Below are 25878 nucleotides of genomic sequence, written 5' to 3' on the forward strand. Positions count from 1 at the left end.
TCAGCAGGTGGAGTGGAAGACGCCGCCCACCCTGACGCCGCGGGCAGCCAGCGCGTTGTACTCCTTGACAGCCTGCTCTGTCTGGAGGACCCGCACGTCAATGCCTTGCTTCTGCAGGTACTCCACCGTTGATGGGGGCACCTGGGGAGAGGAGAGAGATGAGGAAGTAGGAGAAAGGCCATCCAGAGCTTGCTTCCCTGCCACGAGGCAAGCGTGCCGTATAGAATTAGATGGCAACATCTGTCACTCCTCAGCCACCCACTGCGTCACCAGGCCAGGATTGGCAGTGTGCCCTGGTGAGTCAAACAGGCCTTGGGGGAGTGAGGCTCAGGGCAGAGTGTGTGTTATCATGCTTGGGGCCCTGGGATTAAAAAAAAAAAAAAAAAGAAAGGAAGAAAAAGGCCTCACTGAGACTAGATAAAGCTCAAGTGAACTGGAAATGGATTTTGGAGTCAACTTTGGAGTTAAGTCCTTACTAAGAGTATAACCTCAGATAAGTGAATTAAATTCTCTGAGCTTTGTCTATTTGTAAATTAAGCCTTTTTTTTTCTCCCTCCCTCCTTTCCCCATCTCCTTTTCTTTCTTTCTTGTACTGAGCATTGAACCCAGGGGATTTCTACCTCCAAGGTACACCACACTCCATTAACTTTTTTTTTTTTGCCTGTATGTATGGTACTAGGGATTGAGCACAGGGACATTTTACTTCTAAGCTACACCTCGAGCTCTATTTTATTTTTATGTTGAAACAGAGTTGTGCTAGGCTGATGAGAGTCTCACTACTTGCCAAGGCTGTGCTTGCACCTCTGATCCTCCTATCTCAGCCTCCCAAGCACTGAGATTACATGTGTGTACCACCACTACGCCCAGCTCCATGTCTATAAGTTAGGAAAATACTTAGTTCACAGAGGTAGTATAAGAATTAACTGAGGTAATATACTGAAAATAAGCCGGGCGTGGTGGCGCATGCTTGTAATCCCAGCATTTGGGAGGCTGAGACAGATGGATGGCAGTTTACAAACAGCCTCAGCTACTTAGTGAGACCCTGTTTCAAGATAAAAAAATATAAAAACAGAGCTAGGGTATAGCTCAGAAGTAGAAGGCTCCTGGGTTCCCACACAGTACTGAAAAAAAAAATATATATATATATACACACACACACACATACTGAAAAAAAAATATATGTATATTGAAAATATCTAGCATGTATAGAACCCAAACTATATAAATTTTAGAAGTCTGAGCTGTTTTAAAATGAGCCTTAAGCCGGGCGTGGTGGCGCACGCTTGTAATCCCTGCGCTTGGGAGGCAGAGACAGGAGGATCGCGCAGGTTCGAAGCCAGCCGCGCGCGCTGGCTTAGGAGACCCTGTTTCCAAATAAAAATGTAAAAATAGGTCTGGGAGTGTAGCCCAGAGGTAGAAGGGCTTCCAGGAACCCCAGTACCACCAAAAAAAAAAAAAAAAAAAAAATGAGCCTTAAATTCTAACTTTGTCATGTACCAACCAAAAAAGTCTTTGACCTACTATTCAAAGTACCTGAGCCCCAATTGCTTCCAATAACAATGCTACATACAGGGCACGTGTGAGGATGACATTAACTAATATATGTGCACGACAGCTCAGATGTCTTCTCAGAAACGCCCCTCTTGACACCCCACACAGAGCCCCTCATAAGCTTCTCTTTTTTCACAGAATTATTATCTGAAATTGTCTAGCTTTTCTTTTCTATTACCCATGAGGGGTAAGAAACGAGTTTGTCTCATTTATCTCACTGTCTTCATTGCCTATAATTACATCTGATGTATGGAAAATGCTTACTACTTGTAATCCCAGTACTTGGGAGGCTGGGACTGGAGGATCACAGGTTCGTGGCCAGCCTCGGCTACTTAGTGAGGCCCTCTGCAACTTAGTGAGACCCTGCTTCAAAATAAAGAATGAAAAATAGGGCTGGAGGTGTAGCTTGGAGGTAGAATGTACCTGGATTCAGTCCTCAGTACTGAAAAAAAAACAAAACATTAAAATCTAAAGCACAGCCGGGCATGGTGGCGCACGCTTATAATCCCAGCATTTGGGAGGCAAGACCGGAGGAGGTGGAGCACTAAGGATTAAATTCAGAGGCTTTCTAACTCTGAGCTACATCCCCAGCCTATTATTTTTATTTTGAAACAGAGTCTCACTAGGTTGATGAAAGTCTCATTATTTGCTGAGGCTATCCTCGAACCTGTGATCTTGTCTTAGCCTCCTAAGTACTGGGATTACAATCGTGCACCACCACGCCTAGCTAAATAAGAGATATAGTCACTGACAGGCCACATGTACAAGGGTGGTCCCGTAGTATTATATCATCAGGAGCTGGAATGGTGCCACATCCCTGTAATCTCAAGTACTTGAGAGACGGAGACAGGAGAATCAAAGATTCACCGCCGGCCTCAGCAATTTAGTGAGGCTCTTTGTGACTTAGTGAGACTCTTTAAAAATAAAGAAATAAAATAAGGCTGGCAGGTGTTGCTCAGAGGCAGAATACCTGAATTCAATCCTCAGTAACATATACACATTAAAAAAATAAAATAATAGATAAGATTAAGCCAGATATGGAGGTTTACACCTGTAATCCTACTACCTGGGAGGCTGAGACATAAGGATTACAAGTTTGAGGACAGCCTAGGAAAGTAGTGAGACTCTCATCAACCTAGTGAGATCCTGCTTCAAAATAAAAAATAAAATTGGGCTGAGAGTGTAGCTCAGAGGTAGAATGCACCAGGTTCATTCCCTAGTATAAAACACACACACACACACACACGCACACACACGCACACACACATTATATCACCTGGTGATGCTACAGCCTTTTTGTTTAAATACATGGTATGATATTTGCAAAATGATAAAAATCACTTAATAACCCATTGCTTAGACCATATCCCTGTCTTTAAGAACTTATGACCCTAAACTTAAAGAAATCCTGGAGTTAAGGCATTTCTGAAAAATAATTGAAACAACACAATCTTGGGGTTGGGCAGACAGGGCGAACCCCATCCTGATGGAGCAGAGAACTGTGTGAAGTTTTTGCTCATCCTGGTCGTCACTGGCCCAGTGAAATGAGGTTGCAAGATGATGGAGATGTAAAGGTCAAGGTCCTCAGGAGTGAGCTTCACACCTACCTTCAAGGCCTCACTCATCCCTCTGCCAATTACCAGGGTCTGCACGCCCTTCTCAGCCACCTCCTTGACGTCTGCAGGCTGCACTCCCGGAGAATGCTAGGGATGGGGAGACAAAGGAGAAAGGCTCCAGTGTTTCTTTACAGTAGGCGTTCTTGTTTTTTTTCTTTTTTTCTTTTTTTTTTTTGGTGGTACTGGGGTTCCTGGAAGCCCTTCTACCTCCGGGCTACACTCCCAGACCTATTTTTATATTTTTATTTGGAAACAGGGTCTCCTAAGCCAGCATGCGTGGCTGGCTTCGAACCTGTGCCATCCTCCTGTCTCTGCCTCCCAAGCGCGGGGATTACAAGCGTGCGCCACCACGCCCGGCCATTCTTTTTTTTTTTTTTTTTTTCCTTTCTTTTGGTGGTACTGGAGGTGGAACCCAGAGGCTTTCTACCTCTGGGCTATACTCCGACCTTTTTTATATTTTATTTGGAAACAGGGTCTCACTAAGTTATTGAGAGCCTCACTAAGTAGCTGAGGCTGGCTTCGAACCTGCGGGATCCTCCTGTCTCAGCCTCCCAAGCGCGGGGATTACAAGCTGCGCCACCATGCCCGGCCACAGTAGGCATTCTTATGAGATTCATTCAATCAAGAAATGTTAGAGCCGGGCTCTATTTAATATATTTATAACATATATATATTTAAAAAAAAAAAAGGTCTGGGAGTGTAGCCTGGAGGTAGAAGGGTTCCATCCCCAGTACCACAAAAATAAATAAATAAATAAAATAAAGAATACAGAACAGGGCTGGGGGTGTAGCTTGGAGGTAGAATGTCCCTGGGTTCCATCCCCAGTACCGCAAAATAAAATGTTTACAGGTGGCACAGTGGTGCAGGCCTGTAACCCCAGCTACTTAGGAAGCTGAGGCAGGAGGATCGCAAACTCAAGGCCAGTCTGGACAATTTAGCGAGAGAGAGCTTGTCTCAAAATAAAAACCCAAAAGGAATGGTCAAGCACTTGTCTAGCGTAAGCAAGACCCTAGGTCCAGTCCCCAACACTGTTAAAAAAAAAAAAAATTTACTGAGATTTACTCTGTGATGAGTATTGTTCTCAGCCCTGGAAATAATGGGGAAGATACAGTGCCATCCTTAACGAGCTCCACGTCTAGTGAAAAACGTGCAAGAATGAAGTTACAAGGGCTGCAGGGAAGTAACTTTAGGGTATGGTGAGAAATACAGAAACGGCACTGAGTTCAGACTACAAGTTGGAGCAGCTGCTCAGGGAAGGGTATCTCAGAGGGTTGACTTTTTTGTGTGGTGCTAGGAATCGAACCCTAAGGCATTCTATGTCCACGCTACACCCCCAGCCCTATTTTATTTTCATTTTGAAACAGGGTTTTGCTAAATTGCTGACAGCTTCACTACGTTGCTGAGGCTGGCTTCCAACCTGCGATCCTCCTGTTTCAGCTTCCTAAGTACTGAGATTATGGGTGTGTGCCACCATACCCTGCTTGGAGGAGGTAACTTTCAAGCCAAGACCTAGAAGACAAGAAAGAATTAGCCAGGTTAAAGGAAAACAGTAAAACGAGGCATTCCAAGCATAGGGAAACACGCACAAAGGCTCAGAGGAAAAAATATAGGGAACTGCCTGTAATCCCAGATGCTTCGATTGTAGAGCAAGGGTTGTGGTGAGAGAACAGAACAGTCACAGAGCATGTTAGCATTTGGACTTTAGTCTGGCATGGTGGCCCACGCTTGTAATCAGTACTTGGGAGGCTGGGACAGGAGGATTGCAGGTTCGCAGCCAGCCTCAGCTAGAGGGGCCTCCACAAGTTAGTGAGACCCTGTTTCAAAATAAAGAATACAAAATAGGGCTAGATTTGTAGCTCAGAGGTAGAATGCCCTGGGTTCAATTCCCAGTACTGGATACATATACCCCCCCTCCCCCAAAGAAAGAAAAAAATTATAAGAATTTTTTACTTTTTTTTTTTTTTGCAGGTCTGGGGATGGAAACCAGGGGCATTTGACCTCCAAGCTACATCCCCTGCCCTATTTTTTTATTTTTTATTTTGAAACAGGGTCTCACTAAGTTGCGGAGGGCCTAAGTAGCTGAGGCTGTCCGCGAACCGTGATCCTCTGGTCTTAGCCTCCCAAATGCTGGGATTACAAGCATGCGCCACCACGCCCTGCTTCCACTTTTTTTTTTTTTTTAACTCCTTTGTCACTGAGGTCCAGGAAAATTTCTATTTATTCTTTAAAACCTACTATTCTGAGCTGGGTGTGGTGGCGCAGAGACTGAGACAGGAAGATCGTGGTTTGTGGACATCCTCAGCTACTTAGTGAGGCCCCTTGCAACTCAGTGAGACCCTGTTTCAAAATAAAGAATAAAAAATAGGGCTGGGGGTATTGCTCAGAGGTATACCCCTGGGTTCTATCCCCAGTATCACACACACACATACCAAAAAAAAAAAAAAAAAAAAAAAAAAAAAAAAAAAAAACAAGAAAAACAAACTATCACTCTGGAAAGTCTTCCGAGCCAGCTTACCTGCCTTCCTTCTTTTGGTATTGGTAGATTGAACCAAGGGGCATTCTACCCCTGAGCTACACCCCTAACTTTTTTTTTTTTTTTTGGTGATACTGGGGGTGGAACCCAGGGGCTTTACTCCCAGCCCTTTTTTAATATTTTATTTGGAAACAGGGTCTCACAAAGTTGCTGATAGCCTAAGTAGCTGAGGCTGACTTCGAACCAGTGCGATCCTCCTGTCTCAGCCTCCCAAGCGCAGGGATCACAGGCCTGCGCCACCACGCCCGGCTTACACCCCTAGCTGTTTTGATTGAGACAGGGTCTCCCTAAGCTGCTGAGGGTCTTGCTAAGTTGCTGAGGCTGGCTGCGAACCTGTGATCTTCGTCTCAGCCTCCTATGTACTGGAGTTAGAGGTGTGTATCACCATGCCCATCCTTTCTAGTCTTTTTAACAAAGAGCCACCCAGCTTTAAATTATGGTAGTTTATTTTCACAGTGCTCAGAATTGAACCCAGGAACTCACACATGCTAGGCAAAGAGCTCTCCACCGAGATAAATCTCCAGCCGTTTTTCTTTTGAGACAGGGTCTTGCTGAGTTTCCCAGGATGGCCTGGAAGTTTTAGTTCTTCTGCCTCAGCCTCTGGAATGGCTGGGATTATAGGCTCAAACCACTGTGCCTGGGTGGCCATTGGCTTCTAACTATCTTTTATGTCCACAAAGTTAGATGTTGATAAATTCCAAGACTGACCCTTTCAGCACTGAACCCAGAGCAATAAAACATTCTTTCTCTGACCTCTATACTGCTACCTTTCCATTCATTCAACAAGCATGTACTGTGCCCTTATTCTGTGCCATGTTGTGGACTAAAACTAGAAATACCAGATGAACCAAATTTCTAGGGGAGAGTTTTTATGTGGGAAAGGCTGGTGATCATGTACAAACAGTTCCAAATGGGTGAGATGAAAGTGAGAATCTGAGAAGAGAGAGTGTGTAATATGAATGGGAAATTGTCATGGAAGACATTATTTTAACTGGGTATAGATGACGTGGTCGTAGAAGGGGTACATTCTAAATGTCATGATGGCATAGAACAAGAACTGCTGAAATTAGCAGTAAGAATAAGACAGGAGGATCACAGGTTTGAAGCTAACCTCAGCAACTTAGTGAGGCTCTCAGCAATGTAGCAAGATCCTGTTTCCAAATAAAAAATAAAATAGGGGTGGGGGTGTAGCTCAGAGGTAGAATGTCCCGGGGTTCAAACCCTAGTACCTAACACACACACACACACACACACACACACACACACACACACACACACAAGGCTGGGGGTATAACTCAGAGGTAGAATGCTCTAGAGTTCAACCCCTATTACTAAATAAGTAAATAATAAAAATACATAAATAAAACAGTACTAGGGGTGTAACTTAGTGGTAGAATGCCCTTAGGTTCACTCCCTAGTAACAAACATAACAAACACACACACACACACACACACACACACACACACACACAAACACAAAGGTTAAAAGTAAAAGTGTAAAGACAAATATGAAATGCAAACACTAAATTTAAGAAAACTAGTGTGGGCTGGACAAGTGGTGCACAAATGTAATCCCAGCTACTCAGGAGGCTGAGGCAGGAGGATTGCATGTTTGAGTTCAACGTGGGCAATTTAGCAAGACCCTGTCTGAAAAAATAAAAGGGTTCTGTGGGTGTTGTTCAGTGGGAGAACACCCCTGGTTTTGGTCCTTTATACTGCAAAAAATAAAATTTAGAGCACTTTATCAAAGAAGAAATGGATAACTAAACACACACGAAAAGTCGCTGATTGCCACCAGTCACCATGGACACGTTTATTAAAAGCACAACGAGACGCCAAACGCTGGACAGGGTATGAGCAACGGGATCACAAACACACTGGTGGTGGTGCAAACGGGGAGCGACTCTGGAAAACAGTGTGGTCATCCTCAGACAGTTAAACATACACTTGTCATGCAACTCAGCAATTGAACCTCCTGGATATTTATCCTCGAAAAATGAAAACTCGTGTTCACACACAAAACTGAACGCAAATGTTCAGAGCGGCTTTAATCATAGCAGCTTAAAGCTGGAAACAACCCAAATGTACATCAACTGGCGAGCGGATAAACAGATTGTGTTACAATTCAAATAACGGAATGTTACTTATCAATATAAAGAAATAAGCCAGGCATGGTGGCACATGCCTGTAATCCCAGTACTACGGAGGCTGAGACAGGAGGGTCACAGGTTCTCAGCCAGCCTCAGGTACTTAGTGAGGCCCTCTGCAACATAGTGAGACCCTGTTTCAAATAAAGACCAAAAAAATAGGGTTGAGGGTGTAGGTTGTAAGTAGAATACCCCCCAGTTTATTACGCAGTACTGCAGAAATAAATAAATAAAAACATAAAAAGGAATAATGTAATGGTATACATGGCAACACATACAGATCCAAATAGTATGCCAAGTTAAACAGTCAAGTCTTGAAAGGTTATATACAGTAGCACACCACCAACATAAGTACATTTTAATAAGGTTTGTGTATTAGATGGTGTTTGTTAATTTTTTGATTTTGATTTTTTTTCTTGGTATTGGGGATTGAACCCAGGGGCATTCCACCTTTGAACTACACCCCCCCCACACACACTTTTTTGTGTGTGTGTGGTGCCAAGAATGGAATCCAGGGGCATTCTACCTCAGAGCTACACCCCCAGCCCTATATTTTATTCTTTTTTTTTTTTTTTGGTGGTACTGGGGTTCCTGGAAGCCCTTCTACCTCTGGGCTACACTCCCAGACCTATTTTATACTTTTTATTTTTGGAAACAGGGTCTCTTAAGCCAGCGCGGATGGCTTCGAACCTGCGTGATCCTCCTGTCTCCGCCTCCCAAGCACGGGGATTACAAGCGTGCGCCACCACACCCGGCTTTTATTCTTTATTTTAAAACAAGGTCTCACTAAGTTGCGGAGGGCTTCACTAAGTTGCTGAGGCTGTCCAGGAACCGCAATCCTCCTGTCTCAGCCTCCCAAATGCTGGGATTGCAAGCATGTGCCACCATGCTGTGCTCACTCACACACCTTTTTTACTTTGTGTTTTGAAACAGGGTCTCGCTAGGTTGCTGTGATCCTCCTGTGTCAGTCTCCCAAGTACTGAAATTACAGGCATGCACCATCATACCTAGTGATTTTAATCACTTTATTATGATTTGATAAGAGATTGTCTTTTTTTTAAGGAAATACATGTAACGGGTTGTAACATCTTCAATATACTCAAACAGGCAGGGCGTGGTGGCGCAGTCTCGTAATCCCAGTGCTTGGGAGGCTGAGAAAGGATTTCACAGGTTCGAAGCCAGCCTCAGCTACTTAGTGAGGCTCTCAGCAACTTAGTGAGACCCTGTTTCCAAATAAAATTATAAAATAGGGCTGAGGGTATAGCCCAGAGGTAGAAAGCCCCTGAGTTCCACCCCCCCGTACCACAAAAAATATGTATTTAAACAGTTTGGAAAAAAATTATCTATAAATAAAGAGTATGATAAAGAAAATATGATTAAGCCGGGCGTGGTGGCACACACTTGTAATCCCTGCATTCAGGAGGATGAGACCTGAGGATTGCGGTTCGTAGACAGCCTCAGCTACTTAGTGAGGCCCTCTGCAACTTCATGAGACCCTGTTTCAAAATAAAGAATAAAAAATAGGGCAGGGGGTATAGCTTAGAGGTCAAATACCCCTGGGTTTCATCCCTAGACCTGCAGAAAAAAAAAAAAAAAGAAAAAAATATGATTAAATGTTTACTTTTTGTGTCTGGATTAAAGATATTGACAATTTTTTTTTCTTCTTTTTGGTACTAAGGAATGAACCCAGAGGCATTCTACTTCTGAGTTACATCCCCAGCCCTATTATTTATTTATTTATATATATTTTTTGCGGTACTGGGGATGGAACCCAGAGGCATTCTACCTCCAAGCTACACCCCAGCCCTATTTTTTATTCATTTTGAAACAGGATGTCACTGAGTAGCAAAGGGCCTAAGTAATAGTTGAGGTTGTCCTCAAATCGCGATCCTCCTGTCTCAGCTTCCCAAATGCTGCGATTACAATCATGCCATGCCTGGCTTATTTTTTATTTTGAAACAAGGTTTCACTAAATTGCAGAGGGCTCATGAAGTAGATGATAAGGCTGACCAGGAACCTCAACCTCAATCCTCCTGTCTCAGCCTCCCAAGTACTGGGATTACAAGTGTGTGCCACCATGCCTGGCTCAGGAAATGTGCATATTTTTAAAATGTAGTACTATAGGTAAATTACAGATTAGCAAGAAGAGACTCGCACACACCTACTTCCTAATTTTTTAGCCAAGGAAGCAGAAGCCAGGAGGCTCCATGAAGCGGGAGAGATGCTGCACAGGCTTCCCCCAGGCCCGCTGATGCTTCGTGGAGTGCTCAGCTGCTGGTGACAGTCTTCACTCAGCCAGTGGTCCAGAGCTGTACGGCTGCCAAGTTCTCGGTCACTGCTGCCCTGTCCTGTCCATACTGACTGCATCAGCGCTCTCCTGAGAGTTTGCACTGTGTGCGCTCATGTGTGAGGGGCCGTCAGAGTGAGGGGCCGTCAGAGTATTCCAGGCTGGAACACCTGCGTGTCAAATAGCAACCACACTCATCAGCAGGAAGGCACAGCCATATTTTGGGACTAGATGCAGAGCTGGTGCCAAGTATCTCTGCTTCCAGCTTTTCCCATTTCTCACAAAGATAGAAGAGATTTGGGGAAAGTAGACTGTTTTCTCTTTTTTTCTCTCTCTCTGTCTTTTGGTATAGGGGGTTGAACCCAGGGGTATTCTATACCTGAGCTACATACATCCTTAGCCCTATTTTATTTTATTTTATGTTTTTTTGGTACTGAGGGTGGAACCCAGGAGCTTTCTAACTCCGGGCTATACTCCCATACCTATTTTATACCTTATTTGGAAACAGGGTCTCACTAAGTTGCTGAGAGCCTCACTAAGTAGCTGAGGCTGGCTTTGAACCTGTGCGATCCTTCTGTCTCAGCCTCCCAAGCGCTGGGATTATAAGCGTGTGCCACCACGCCCAGTTAGCCCTATTTTATTTTGAAACAGGTCTCCCTACATTCCTAAGGCTGGCCTTGAAAATGTGATCCTGAAAAACCACACCAAGCAGATTGTTTTCTTTCTTTCTTTCTTTCTTTTTTTTGTGGGTCTGGGGATGGAACCCAGAGGCATTTGACCTACAAGCTACACCCCCTGCCCAATTTTTTATTCTTTATTTTGAAACAGGGTCTGAGTTGTGGAGGGCCTCACTAAGTAGCTGAGGCTGTCCGTAAACTGCGATCCTCCTATGTCAGCCTCCCGAATGCTGGGTTTACAAGCGTGCACCACCACGCCCGGCTGATTGTTTTCTTATAAAGTTTTTTACTTTCTCTTCTCTGTCTCTCTCTGTCTCTCTCCCCCCCCACCCCCACCTCTCTCTCTTTCGTGGTGCTGGGGATTGAACCCAGTAGCATTCTGCCTCTGAGTTACACCCCCAGCCCTGTTCTAATTTTTACTTGGAAACAAGGTCCCACTAAATTGTTGAGCCTGGTGATCCTCCTGTTCTAGCCTCCCAAGTACTGGGATTACAGGTGTGTGCCAACATGCCTGGCTCTTATAAAGTTATTTATGTGTGTGTGTGTGTGTGTGTGTGTGTGTGTGTGTGTGTTGTATTGGGAATTGAACTTAGTGGTATTCTACCTCTGAGTTACACCCCAACTCTCTTTTTAATTCTTTATTTTGAAACTGGGTCTCACTAAATTGTGGAGGGCCTAAGTAGCTGAGGCTGGCTGCACACCTGAGATCTTCCTGTTTCAGCATCCCAAGTACTGGGATTACAACCATGTACCACTAGGCCTGGCTTTTTTTAAACTTGGAAACAGGGTCTTACTAAATTTCATAAGCCCTCCCTAAATTGCTGCGGCTGAAAACCTATGATTCTCCTGTTTCAGCCTCTTGTGACCTTGAGCCTCCTTGGTGCAGGTGTGTGTCAACATGCCCGGCTAAGTTGTTAACTATTTTTGTATGGGTATGTTTCTGAGGATTGAACCCATGGGCATTCTACCTCCAAGCTATGTTCACAGCCCTATTTTTTAGCTTTATTTTGAGATAGGTCTCACTAGGTAGATGAGAATCTCTACTTCCTGAGACTGTCTTTAAACCTGCCATCCTCCTGTCCCAGCCTCCCAAGTACTAGGATTATAGGTGTGCACACCACCCCCGGCTTATAACTTTTTATGTGTGTGTGGTACTGGGGGGGAACCCAGGGGCTTTTCTATCTCCAGGCTATATTCCCAGACCTATTTTAAATTTTATTTGGAAAAAGGGTCTTACTAAGTTGCTGAGAGCTTCATTCAGTAGCTGAGGTTGGCTTTGAACCTGTGCAATCCTCCTGTCTCAGCCTCCCAAGCACTGGGATTACCTGTGTGCACCACCACGCCTGGCTTATAACTTTTTATTTTATTATGGTATAGAGATTGAACCCAGAGACATTCTACTTCCGTGTTATACCTCCAGTTCTATTTTTTATTCTTTATTTTGAAACAGGGCCTCACTAAGTAGCTAAAGCTGGCCATGAACCTGGGATCCTCCTGTCTCAACTTCCCAAGTACTGGGATTACAAATGTGCACCACCACGCTTGACTGACTTTAACTCTTTAAAAACAGAACAGGCCAGGAATGGAGGCGCATGCCTGTAATCGCAGCATTCAGGAGGCAGAGACAGGAAGATTGTGGTTTGTGGGCAGCCTCGGCTACTTAGTGAGAACCCCCGCAACTTGGTGAGACCCTGTTTCAAAATACAGAATAAAAAATAGGGCTGGTCATGTAGCTCAGAGTTATAATGCCCTTGATAGTGTGTGTAAGAAGAACAGTGCATGCTGCCAGGGAGAGTCTGAGGACCAGGACATCACAGGAGGAAACCACCTTATGGTGAGGGGGCCCAGTTGCAGAAGGCTGCCCAAAAGCCAGAAGGTCACTGAAATAAAAACTGTTGACCTGAGAGCAGAATTGGGAGCTTCCTCTGAAAACCACCATGAGTCCTGAGGCAAGGTGCCTCAGTCTCCCCACCTGCAAAGCAGGGCTACAAATGGCCACCCTCTGTGTGCCTGTGACAGTGGTAGGGAGGGGAGTTGAGATATGACAACAATAAAGTTTCAAGTACATTAAAAAAAAAAAAAAAAAAAAGACTGTTGGGTGTGGTGACACACCTTTGTAATCTCAATACTTTTGGAGGCTGAGACAGGAGGATCACAGGTTCCGAGCCAGCCTCAGCTACTGAGTGAGGCCCTCCACAACTTAGTGAAACCCTGTTTCAAAATAAAGACACAAAACAAGGGTAGGGTTATAGCTTGGAGGTAGAATGCCCCTGGGCTCAATCCTCATTAACACTCACACACACACACACACACACACACACACACACACACACATACAAGATCATGTTTTCAAAATAAAATACAAAATAGGGCTGGGGTTTAGCTCAGAGTTAGATCCCAGACTCTAAAAGCTCACATTCTAGCAAAATTAAACAAAGTTAGAAATCAAGTTGTAAGAGAGGGCAAAACCTTAATGCTCTGGAAATTTGGCGAGTGGAGACAGCCGCAACCCGTCAGAGTTGCTGGCTCAATGGAATTCCAGGATGAACTTGGCTGCTGCTTGTGCGCTGCAGCCCAGAGCGTCACAGAGCGATGAAGGACAAGCAAGGAACACGAAGGTCTGGGGCCCAGGCGGGGTGGTGGACACTCTGAACCCCATGCACACACCTGGGCGGAGTGTCTTCAACTGGTTCCTCCCAGGCTGCTTTTTTCTTTTTTCCCCATTGTGCAAAGTAATTTACACTGCAAGTGATATATAGATATATATGGGGGCCGGGATGTAGCTCAGTGGCAAAGTGCCTGCTTTGCAGGTGTGGTGCTCTGGGTTCCATCCCCGGTTCCAAAAAGACAAAAGACAAAAAAAAAAAATATATATATATATATATATATATATATATATATATATATATATATAGGAGGACTTCCGGGAAGATGGCGACCGAGAAAAGAGGGGCTTAAGAGTCCCGCTAACAACCAATCTCCATTACCACAAAAAGAGCGCCTTTCATAGCCAGAAAACACCATCACCAGAAAAACAAAAAAACCCACCAGGCTCCAGAGAGAAAGTGGACTGAGAACAGAGCTCAGGGCCACAGAGGAGACACACGCGCCCGAGGACGCGGCAGCAGCGCCATACTGCCGGCGGCAGCGGCGAACTCAGCGGACGGCTACAGCAAGCCAGGAGAGCCGCTGCGGAACAGCCAGGCGGGATCTTTCAGCGCAGAGAGCATTTAAAGCTCCCAGTGGCTGAGCTCAGCACACGCTGCAGGGATTCAGAGTGGAAATCAAAACCAGAGAAGAAAAAATACGCCAGCCTCATGGCCGAGGGCGTGGCAGAGGTGCCATATTGCCACCGGCGGCGGCAGCAGCAGTGAATTCACCGAGTCCAGTACAGCTACATCTGCGTACTCAAGAACAGTGAGTCAAATTGCGGGCCACAGAGGAGAAATCGCAGTATTGGGCCTCCTGGGACTTGACCCAGTGAGGGAGTGGTGGTGGCAGAGATATCACACCATAGGAGAACGTGCAACCTGGCACCCCCCATAGTTTAAAGCAGCCTCTATCGACTCCCTGGGTCGGAGACTCTGTGATACAACCCAGTAAAGGAGTAGTGGGGTCTGAGATAATACAGACTCGAGATCCAGAGCACCTTAAGTGAAGCCATAGTGACCCAAGGGAAGAACCCAGAGAAGGCACAAACCTCTGAAATCATGGGAAAGAGGAATAACACTGGAGCAATGAATGTGCACAACCCCACAACATCAGAACCTGATAAAACAGAAAATCAGAGATTTCTAGAAGATCAAATCAGGAAAATAACTGTAGAAATAATAGAGGTGCTTCGAAAAGAACTCAGAGAGAGCCAAAGAGAGATAAAGGATGCAATTAATGAAGTAAAGGCCTCAATTCAAAGCACAAACAACCGATTAGACCACATGGGGAACAGAATCTCGCTCTTAGAAGATGAGCAATCCAAAAATGAATGCATAGTTTCTAATCTAGAAAAAAATATCCAACAGCAGGAATCTGACATTGAAGAAATATGGGCCCATCTTAAGAGAGCTAACCTAAGAATAATTGGAATAGAGGAGGGAAAAGAAAGTGATACCAAAGGGATCAACAATCTCTTCAAGGAAGTAATAGCAGAAAATTTTCCAAATATAGAGCAAGAGGTTGATACACAGATCCAGGAAACTTATAGAACTCCCTTTAGACAGGATCCGAGAAGAGGATCCCCACGCCATATAATTGTCAAAATGACCAATGTGGAAGCCAAGCAGAGAATCTTAAAGGCAACAAAAACAAAGGGCCAAGTGACATTCAGAGGCAAACCAATTAGAATCACTCCAGACTTCCCAAACCAAGTCATGAGAGCCAGAAGGGCTTGGAGTAACATATTCCAAACTCTGAAAGAAAACAACTTCCAGCCAAAAATTTCCTATCCAGCAAAACTTTCTATCAAATTAGATGGAGAAATAAGAAGCTTCCATGACAAACAGAAACTGAAGGAATTTATGTCTTCAAAACCAGCGCTAGAGAAAATACTCAAAGAGATTAACTACAAAGAAGAAATAGGTAACACTCACCAGAACCAGAGAAACAAGAGTTTCCATCCAACAGACAACTAAGATTGGTTATCTGTGGAGATTCATTATTTATGTTAGTCTTTTACCTATCTCTAAGTTGTATTGTTTGCCTTTTTTGTTGTTAATTTTTAGGATTTCTAGTTGGAATATTAATATACCTTCAGATATAGCATTTGGAAATATTTTATCCAATTCTATTAGTAACTTTTAACTCTGTTTACATTGTCTTTGGATATACAATATTTTCTCTTATTTTTTAGGGAGTTTGTATATTCTTCTGTTGCCTGTGCCATTGAAATCATATCCAAGAAATCACTGCCAATTTCAATGTTGTGAGGTTTTATGACCCAGATTTTCTCCTAAAAGTTTATAGTCTTAAGATTTATATTTAGGTCTTTTATCTATTTTGAGTTAATACTTGTATATGGGATTAGGTAAAGGTCCAATTTTATTCTTTTCCATGTAATTATTATTTTTCAACAATATTTAGTTAAAAGATTATTATTTCCACCACCAAATGTTCGTGGAAACCTTGTCAAAAATAACTTGACAATATAGGGAAGAATTTAGCTCTAGGCTTGTATTTAACTCCAATGGTCTATATATCTGCCTTTAGAACAGTACTACACTGTTTCAATTATTGTAGCTTTATATGGTTTGAAATCAGAAAATATATATCTGCTAGCTTTGTTCTTTTTCAAGATCGTTTTGGGTATCTAGAATTCATATTCCATATTAGGATAGATTTTTTTCTGAAAAATAAATATATAAATATATGATAGTTTCACCTAAAAAAACAGAAAAAAATATGCTCTAGTAAGAAAGAAAGCAAAAAGAAATATTGAAATGCTATCTTTAAATCATCAAACGCTTGGTATCAGACAAATGAAACTGTTATGTGAGATTATCATTTTTAATTTTGGATAAATTGCTATAATACTAGATGTCAACCACTAAGCCAAGCATGGGAAGGGGGGATGGGGAGAGAATGGGGTGGGGATCGGGTGGGGGCTGACTGGGCGATGTGTGCATGTATGTCTACAAAAGTTTGTATCCCACTATGATGTATGAATACAGTGCACCAATAAAATAAAATAAAAAAAAAAACCAAAAAAAAAAAAAATATATATATATATAAATTGCAGTACTGGGGATGGAACCCAGGGACATTGTACCTCTGAGCTACACCGCCAGCCCTATTTTTAGACATTATTATTATTATTATATTTATTTTTTGCGGGTCTGGGATGAACCCAGAGGCATTTGACCTCTGAGCTACACACCCTGCCCAATTTTTTATTCTTTATTTTGAAACAGGGTCTCACTGAGTTGTGGAGGACCTCGCTAAGTAGCTGAGGCTGTCTGCGAACCATGATCCTCCGGTCTCAGCCTCCCAAATGTTGGGATTACAAGCGTGCGCCACCACGCCCAGCTTAGACTTTTTATTTTTTTGATACAGGCTCTCACTGAGTTGCAAAGAACTTCACTAAGTAGCTCAGGCTGTCCGTGAACTGCGATCCTCCAGTCTCTGCCTCATGCATGCTGGGACTACAAGCATGCACCACCACACCCGGTGCAAGCATTATATTTTTTACTCAGTGAAAGGGCACTTAAATTGCTTCCAGTATTTGCTATTATAAATAATACTATAGCTGGGTGTGGTGGCGCACGTTTGTAATCCCAGCACTTGGGAGGCTGAGACCAGAGGATCGTGGTTCGCGGACAGCCTCAGCTACTTAGGCCCTCTGCAATTTAGTGAGACCCAGTTTCAAAATAAAGAATAAAAAAAAAAAAAGAGCAAAAAATAGGGCAGAGGGTGTAGCTCAGAGGTTGAAAGCCCCTGGGTTCCACCCCCAGACCTGCAAAATAATAATAATAATAATAATAATAATAATAATAAATACTATAATGATCACAGGTTTTAAGCCAGCCTCAGCAGTTTAGTGAGCTTCCATGAAACTGATACACTGATTATCAGCATATATTGTAAAAAGGTATGCTATTTTTTGTTTAAGGAAAAGGGGAAATAAAAAATATGTATATATGTATGTTTGTTTTTGCTTGTTTAAAAAAATATGGAAAGAGAAAAAAAATACAGAAAGAGCCAGGCATGATGGCTCATGTTTGTAATCCCAGAATTTGGGAGGCTGAGACAGGAAGATCATGGTTTTTGGACAGCCTCAGCTACTTAAGGAGGTCCTCTGCAATTCAGTGAGATCCAGTTTCAGAAAAATAAAGAATAAAAATAGGGCTAGGGGTGTAGCTCAGAGGTAGAATGCCCCTGGGTTTCATCCCCAGTACCGCAAAAAAGAAAAAAAAAATAAATAAATAAATAGGATAAACCAGAAACTAGTAAAAACACAACTGTAGGGAGTGAATAATGTGATAGAATGTGACATAGAGATGGTGAAGGAGTGACATTCTAGGTCTATGTTGTCATATAGCTTGGGGTTTTAGTCCAGCGTTGTTTTTTTTGTATGTGTGGTACTGGGGCTGGAACCCAGGGGCATTCTACCTCCGAGCTACTCTTCAGCCCTATTTTCTATTCTTTATTTTGAAATAGGGTCTCACTGAGTTGCAAAGGGACTCACGAAGTAGCTGAAACTGTCCATGAATCGTGATCCTCCTGTCTAAGCCTCCCAAATGCTGGGATTATAAGCATTACGTCTGACCTGACTCATGTTTTTAATGTTTTAGATACCTTAAAACTTACAGCAAAAAAAAGGAGGATCTGGGTGCAGAGGCACACACCTAAATCCTAGCTATGGGTATAAAAATATACCTTTACAAAGGAGAAGACTGGTGGATACCAACTTAACAAAATAGTGAAACTTAACCTCATAATTACTGGACAAACTGACTTTGTGCCTCCTGATGTAAGGAACCTAATTACTTGTATAGTATTGTTTATAAAAATGGTTGAGAGAAAAAGTCAGATAAATCTAAGCTGTAGAACATTCTATAAACAACTGGCCTAGAAATTTAAAAAGTGTTTCATAAAAAAGGAAAAATGAGTCAGGCGTGGTGGCGCATGTTTGTAATCCCCGCAGGTAGGAAGCTGAGACAGGAGGATCGCACAGGTTCGAAGCCAGCCTCAGCTACTTAATGAGTCTCTCAGCAACTTAGTGAGACCCTGTTTCCAGATAAAATATAAAATACGTCTGGGAGGATAGCCTGGAGGTAGAAAGCCCCTAGGTTCTACCCCCAGTACCACCAAAAAAAAAAAAAAAAAAACAACAAAAAAAACCAAGGAAAAATGGAAGCCAGGCATGGTGGCATACATTTACAATCCCAGCATTATAAAATAGAAGGATCAGTTTGTGGACAGCCTTAGTAAGGCCCTCTGCAACTCAGTGAGACTGTATTTCAAAAATAAAGAAAAAATAGGGCTGGGGTACCTCCTGTAGCTTGAAGGTTGAAGGTAGAATGCCCCTGGGTTTCATCCCTAGTTTAAAAAAAAAATGTTGAGAAAAAAACAAGTTTTAGAAGTTTTAGATTAAAAGGGAACAAAGGAACATGATAACAAAAGCAATGCATTATTCTTTTTTTTTTTTTTTGGTGGTACTGGGGTTCCTGGAAGCCCTTCTACCTCCGGGCTACACTCCCAGACCTATTTTTACATTTTTATTTGGAAACGGTCTCCTAAGCCAGCGCGCGCGGCTGGCTTTGAACCTGCGTGATCCTCCTGTCTCTGCCTCCCAAGCGCGGGGATTACAAGCGTGCGCCACCACGCCCAGCACCAATGCATTATTCTTGATTAGATCCTGGATTGAAAAGAAAAACTAACTATGTGAGTTGTTGTTGTTATTATTATTTATGGCACTGGGGACTGAACCCAAGGACATTCTATCTCTGAGCTATACCCCTAGCCTTATTTTATTTTTTATTTGGAAACAGTCTAAGTTGTTGAGGCTAGCTTCAAATTTGCAATCCTCCCATCTCAGGCTCCCAGATACTGGGATTACAGGTGTGCACCACCATGCCCAACTTGCATATAACAATTCTTTGTGTGTGTGTGTGTGTGTGTGTGTGTGTGTGTGTGTGTGTGTTAACCAGGACTTTACCCCAGGGTCATTCTACTTCTGAGCTATACTCCTAGCGCCTTTTATTTTTTATTTTGAAACAAGATTTCACTATGTTGTTTAGGGCCTTGCTAAATTGCTGAGGCTGGCTTCGAACCTGCGGTCCTTCTGTGTCTCCCAAATACTGGATAGCAGGTGTGAGTCACCATGCCTAGCTTGAGAATGACTTTTAGGGAGAGAACTCAACCAGAGCTATGCAGGAAAGAGAAGGAAACCAAAATGAAAGGGAGGGATTTCAAGGTGTATCTGAATGGAAAGAGAAGAAAAATGTGGAAAGGGAGAGAACTCAAGGGCAGCTGCAACAGCTCAGAGTGACATTTCCACACACCCATAATCCCAGTACGGGGGGTTTTGGTTGTTGCTGTGGTACTGGGGAGGCTGAGACAGAAGGGTCTCAGGATCAAGGACAGCCTCAGCTAGTAGTATGATTCTCAGCAACCTAGTGAGCCCCTCTTTCAAAAATAAATAAGTAAATAAAAATAAAAAGGGCTAGGGTTGTATCTTAGAGGCAGAATGTCTCTGGGTTCAATCCAATCTGGTTCAGTTCTAATAAAAAAAAAAAAAAAGGAAGAAGGAGCAGGAGCAGGAAGGAGAGGAACTCACGGCAGAGCTGAGCAGGAAGAAGACTGTGCCAGTATTGGGAAATTGCCCCAGTACTGATTTCCAATAAATAAATAAATAAATAAATAAATAAATAAATAAATAAATAAATAAATAAGGCAGGCAGAGCCTGGTTGCTGTGCAAGTACTCTGGCAGGGAAAGACTGCAGCTTGGCCTGTTATATTTCAGAACTTCCTCTGCCCTCTCCTTTGCCCTGACATTAACTCATGGTAAGAATGTAGAGGCAATTAGAGCCTTAAAATATACACATATATATATGCAATTAAAAGCCCTGAGACCAGAAGTAGCTCTGCCAGGTGCATCTTAAAGCTATAAAGATAGCAAGAGCCTTACGCCTTGCTCTTGGAGATTATATGCAGCTGCACTGGCTGGAATTAGTGCCTCTGTCTCCCTTTTTCTCTGTGACCCAGCCTTGTTATGCAGGATGTAACTCTATAGTTACTTCAAAGCACCAATAATTGATGGGCAACCGATACAGCAGAGGCAGAGAAAGATTATTGGGAAGTGAATTTAGTGAGTGCACTGACCAGAGACAAGATAGCATGGGAGAGTGAGTTGCTAGCCCATTGATATGGTAACCTAGATAAGGAAATACCAGAAAAAAACGATTTCAGGGCTGGGGTCCGAGAGGAGACAGAGTTCCATTTTCTGGCTCTCTAGCATGTCTCTCTGGAATGCTGCTTTTTTCTTCCTTATTTCTTACTTTGTAATAAAGACTTCTTAGGCTGCAACTTTCCCAATTCGACATAGCTATTTGAATTGAGGACAAGAGTCCACTGTGCTGATACAACTGTAACAAAGAGGAGCTCAAGGTGGAAGCGGAGGAACTCAAGGTGCAGCTGAGCAGGAAGGAATAGAAACTCCTGGTGGAGCTGAGCACAGAGGAGAGCATCTGAAGACAGAAGGAGCGGAAACTCAAGGTGGCTGAGCAGGTGGAGAGGACGTCCAGGCTGAGCAGAGGAGCTGGAGCTCTTTCCTTTCTTAGGCCCTTGATTACTCGGGCCTGGTCTCAGATGAATAGGACAGGAATGTTTCGGGATGTTCCTCATCTCTTGCCTTGGGGTGTCCCTTGCGTTAGGACAGATGTAAGCTGAGGTGATGTGAAGGAGATAGTCAGAATCGGGGCTTCAAGAATTGTCATTGCAAAGCCAGGCATGGTGGTACATGCTTGTAATACCAGCATTTGGGAGGCTGAGACAGGAGGATCCCGGTTTTAGAACAGCCTCAGCTACTTAGTGAGGCCCTTTGCAACTCAGTGAGAACTTGTTTCAAAATAAAGAATAAAAAATAGGGCTGAGGGTGTAGCTAGGGGGTAGAATGCATCTGGGTTCCATCTCCACTACCACATACACACACACAAAATTGTCATATGCAAAACCAGGTGTAGTAGTGCACACCTGTAATCTCAGTACTTGGGAGGCTGAGACAGAAGGACTGCTGGTTCAAGGACAACCTCAGCCATGAAGTGAGACTCTTAGCCACCTAGCAAGTCCCTGTTTTAGAACAAAAAGCAGAAGGAGATGGGGGTGTAGCTCAGAGGTAGGATGTCCCTGGGTTCAATCTCATGCACAAAAGGAAAAAAAAGTTGGGTGTGGTAGTCCACACCTGTTATCCCAGCACTTGGGAGGCTGAGACAGGAGGATCGAAGGTTGAGGATCGAAGGTTGAGGGCCAGTCTCAGCAACTTAGTGAGACCCTGTTCCCAAATAAAAAATAAAGTAGGGTTGGGGCCTGGCTCAGAGGTAGAATACCCCAACCCTACTTCGATCTGCTGTGGATTGAATCCAGTTGAAGGTTGAGGATCGAAGGTAGAGGGCCAGTCTCAGCAACTTAGTGAGACCCTGTTTCCAAATAAAAAATAAAGTAGGGTTGGGGCCCTAGATTCAATCCACAGCACCACCACCACCACCACCACCACCACCAAACACACACACACACACACACACACACACACACACACACACACACACACACACACAATATTGTCATACCCTCCCCCAAACAAGTGACTTTTAACTTGGCTGGTATGGCATAGGAGGTTGGAAATTACTTGGTCAGCCTCATGTAATATCAACCGAATACTAGTATCTTACCTCAGTTCCTGTTTCTCTCCAATCCCAAGCCCGACTGCCTCCTGGCCATACTTTGCAATCCTTATAGGTTGTCGAAGAACCTTGGACTTTCATTTGCCCCCATGAGAGGGAAGCAATTTCAGGGGAAGACATAGGGAACTGAAAGAAAATAAAATCACCCTTCTTTTATGTGATTGTTACTTTTCTAGAAGTCTAAAAAATTCTTGGGCTCCTGAATCATTCAAACATGAAAACCAGATGCTATAATCTGCAGAATGATTTTTTTTTTTTTTTTTTGCAGGTCTGGGGATGGAACCTAAGGGCATTCGACCTCCGAGCTACACCCCCTGCCCATTTTTTATTCTTTATTTTGAAACCGGGTCTCACTGAGTTGCAGAGGGCCTCCCTAAGTAGCTGAGGCTGTCCGTGAACCGCGATCCTCCCGGTCTCAGCCTCCCGAATGCCGGGATTACAAGCGTGTGCCACCACGCCTGGCTGCAGAATATTTTTGAGAGATAAAATTCAAAGGTGTAGATTTACTTTGATAAGGAGTGAATAATTTGACACATCTCCCCAAAAGAAACTATGTAGCTAGAAAAACTAATAAACAATTTATTATTATTATTGTGAGCTAGATATCTAACCCAGGGGTATCTGTCTTTGAACTACACCCAGCCATTTATTTATTTATCTTTCTGGTTCTGGGGATTGAACCCAGGGGCCTTTTACCTCTAAACTACACCACTACACCTATTTTTTATTCTTTATTTTTGAAACAGGGTCTAAGTTATGGAAGGCCTCATTAAGTAGCTGAGGCTGGCCACAAACCTGTGATCCTTCTATCTCAGCCTCTCAAGTACTTAGATTACAAGTGTACACTACCACACCTGGATCCTATCTTTTATTTTTCATTTTGAAGGGCCTCATTACATTGCTGAAGCTAGCTGAAAAACTGTGATTCTCTTGTCTCAGCCTCCCAGGTACTGGGATTACCCAACTTGTTGAATTGTAATTGTTCTTTTTATTTTTTTGTGTGTGGGTCTGGGGATGAAACCCAGGGGCATTCGACCTCCAAGCTATATCCTCAGCCCTATTTTTTATTCTTCATTTTGAAATAGGGTCTCACTAAGTAGCTGAGGTTGTCCATGAACAGTGGCCCTCCAGTCTTAGCCTCCCAAATGCAGGGATTACCCCACACGGGGTTTATAATTGTTCTTTATACATTCTAGATACAAGTGTTTTGTGTCTCACTAAATTGTGGAGGTCTTCATTAAGTTAACGAGGCTGGCCATGAACCTGGATTCTCCTGTCTCAGCCTCCCAAGTACTAGGATTACAAGTGTGTGTCACCATGCCTGGCTCCAATTTTTAATTTCTTTCTTTTTTTTTTTTTTTTGGTGTGTGTGATACTGGAGGTGGAACCCAGAGGTTTTCTACCTCTGGCCTATAATACCAGACCTATTTTATATTTTTTATTTGGAAGCAGGGTCTCACTAAGTTGCTGAGAGCCTCACTAAGAAGCTGAGGCTGGCTTCGAACCTGTGCGATCCTCCTGTCTCAGCCTGCCAAGCGCGGGGATTACAAGCGTGCGCCACTACGCCCAGCTCAATTTTTAATTTCTTATTTGGAAACATGGTCTCAATAGGTTGATGAAAGTCTCACTACTTGATGAGGCTGTCCTGAAACCTGTAATCCTCCTGTTTCAGCCTCCCAAGTACTAGAATTGCAAGCATGTGCCACCAAGCTCAGGTCTGATGCTTATCTTAAAGGCCTCTTCACAAAAATAATAATTCACAAGGCTTTTTTTTTTTTTGTAGTAAGGATTGAACCCAGTGGCATTATACCTCTGAGCTATACACCAAATATTTTTTTATTTTTTATTTCATAACAAGGTCTCATTAAATTGCTGAACTGCTGAGGCTGGCTTTAGACATGCAAACCTTGTATCTCTGCTTCCCAAGTACTGGGATTACAGTTGTGTACCATCACCCCGAGGGAAATCTGTTTCAAAATAAAAATAAAAAAGGGCAGGGGTGTAGTTTGGAGGTAGAATGCCCATGGGTTCAATCCCCAGCCCCTGCTCCCCCTCCCCCTCCCCTCCACCAGTTATTCTAGCCCTATAATCCTAGTATTTGGGAAACTGAGACAGGAGGATTGCAGGTTTGAGGCCAGTCTCAGTAACTTAGTGAGGCCTTGTTTCAAAATAAGAAAAAATAATAAAATAGGGCTTGACCCTGGTGTGGTGACACATGGATTATAATCACAGTACTTAGGAGGCTGAAATAGGAGGATTACAGGTTCCTAGCTAGCCTCAGTAATTTAATGAGTAATTTAACTTGGTGAGACCGTGTTTCAAAATAAAAGATAAATATGGCTGGGGGTTTAGCTAGGAGATAGAATGCCCTTGAGTTTAATACCCAGTACCACCCGCATACATATACAAAAATAGGGTTTAGGATGCAGCTCAGAGGTAGAAAGCCTCTGAGTTCAATCCCCAGTACAATAAAAAACAAGCAAACAAAAAGATCCACACGAAAACCAAATAAAAACAAAAAACCCCAGGTACTCTTTTCTTCCTTTGCAATTTTAATTTAATACACATAAATCAGTTATTCGACTACATAAGTTGGGCTTGGACTTTATAACCCACACTTTCTTTTAGCCAGAAAGGCAAAAGATAGTAGATAGTATCACAGGTGTGTATTGTTTATTTTCAAGAATAGATTTTGTAAGCCGGGCGTGGTGGTGGACGCTTGTAATCCCAGCATTTGGGAGGCTGCGACAGGAGGATTGTGGTTCGTGGACAGCCTCAGCTATTTAGGCCCTCCGCAACTTAGTTTCAAAAAATAAGGAATTAAAATAGGGCAGGGGCTGTAGCTTGGAGGTCGGAATGCCCTTGGGTTCCATCCCTAGACCCTTCCCCCCAAAAAAAGAATAGACTTTGTGAAGCATGATTTAAACCTTACTCTGTAGTAAAACACCTCTTATCTTTTGGGTTGATATAACTTTGAAGTCCAAGGACTTTGTTCCGTGCCAATCTGGATTAGGAAAGGTAGAAAATATAATCTTTTTTTCAGCCCCCTTTCAATAACAGTGTGAGCACAGAATAAAGAAAACTATTGTAATAAACCTTTTATTTCTTTATTCAGAATGTTATTTGACAACTTCACAGAAGAGTGGGAGGAGAGGTAATAGAAAAGTTGAAGATAAAGACAGAAACCTGGGTAAGGTTCACACAAGGAAATCTTATTTGAAGGTTCTTTATAGTCCTTCATAAAGATATATGATTTTATTTGAAAGTACTGCGTAGCTGGCTTTCATTTAAGGTCAATTAGCTAATGACTACATGAAGTTTTTTTTTTTGTTTTTTTTGGTGGTACTGGGGAAAGAACCTAAGAGCATTTGGCCTCCTAGCTACACCTCCAGACATTTTTATTTATTTTAGATAGGGTCTTACTAGGTTGCTGACAATCTATGTCGCTGAGGCTATCCTTTAAACTATGATCTCTCTGTCTTAGCTTCTCATGTCTGGCTTATTTTGAACATTTCTCACAAAATTCTTGTTAAAGTTGCATTCTAGGTCAGATCGATCCTTCCTTCCTTCTTTCTTTCTTTTTCTTTCTTTCTGTGATACTGGGGATGGAACCCAGGGGCATTCTCCCCCTGAGCTATACCCTCAGCCCTATTTTTTATTCTTTATTTTGAAA

General features: G+C 43.0%; 1 protein-coding gene across 2 annotated transcripts; it reads right to left on the bottom strand.

Moving 5' to 3' along the window:
* AAMDC (adipogenesis associated Mth938 domain containing) lies at nt 1–22325 on the bottom strand (the record flags this gene model as incomplete). Of its 2 annotated transcripts, XM_080706039.1 has the most annotated exons (3): nt 1–141; nt 3159–3254; nt 22194–22325. In XM_080706039.1, 3 exons carry the CDS (start codon nt 22323–22325, stop codon nt 1–3), a joined length of 369 nt encoding a protein of 122 aa, XP_080562165.1. The 2 variants fall into 2 exon arrangements, with proteins under 2 accessions (XP_080562165.1, XP_080562166.1); XM_080706040.1 differs by lacking the exon at nt 3159–3254.
* Nucleotides 22326–25878: the final 3553 nt, after the last annotated feature.

The sequence above is a fragment of the Muscardinus avellanarius genome (assembly GCF_963383645.1).
Source record: "Muscardinus avellanarius genome assembly, chromosome: 1".
Taxonomy (NCBI): domain Eukaryota; kingdom Metazoa; phylum Chordata; class Mammalia; order Rodentia; family Gliridae; genus Muscardinus; species Muscardinus avellanarius.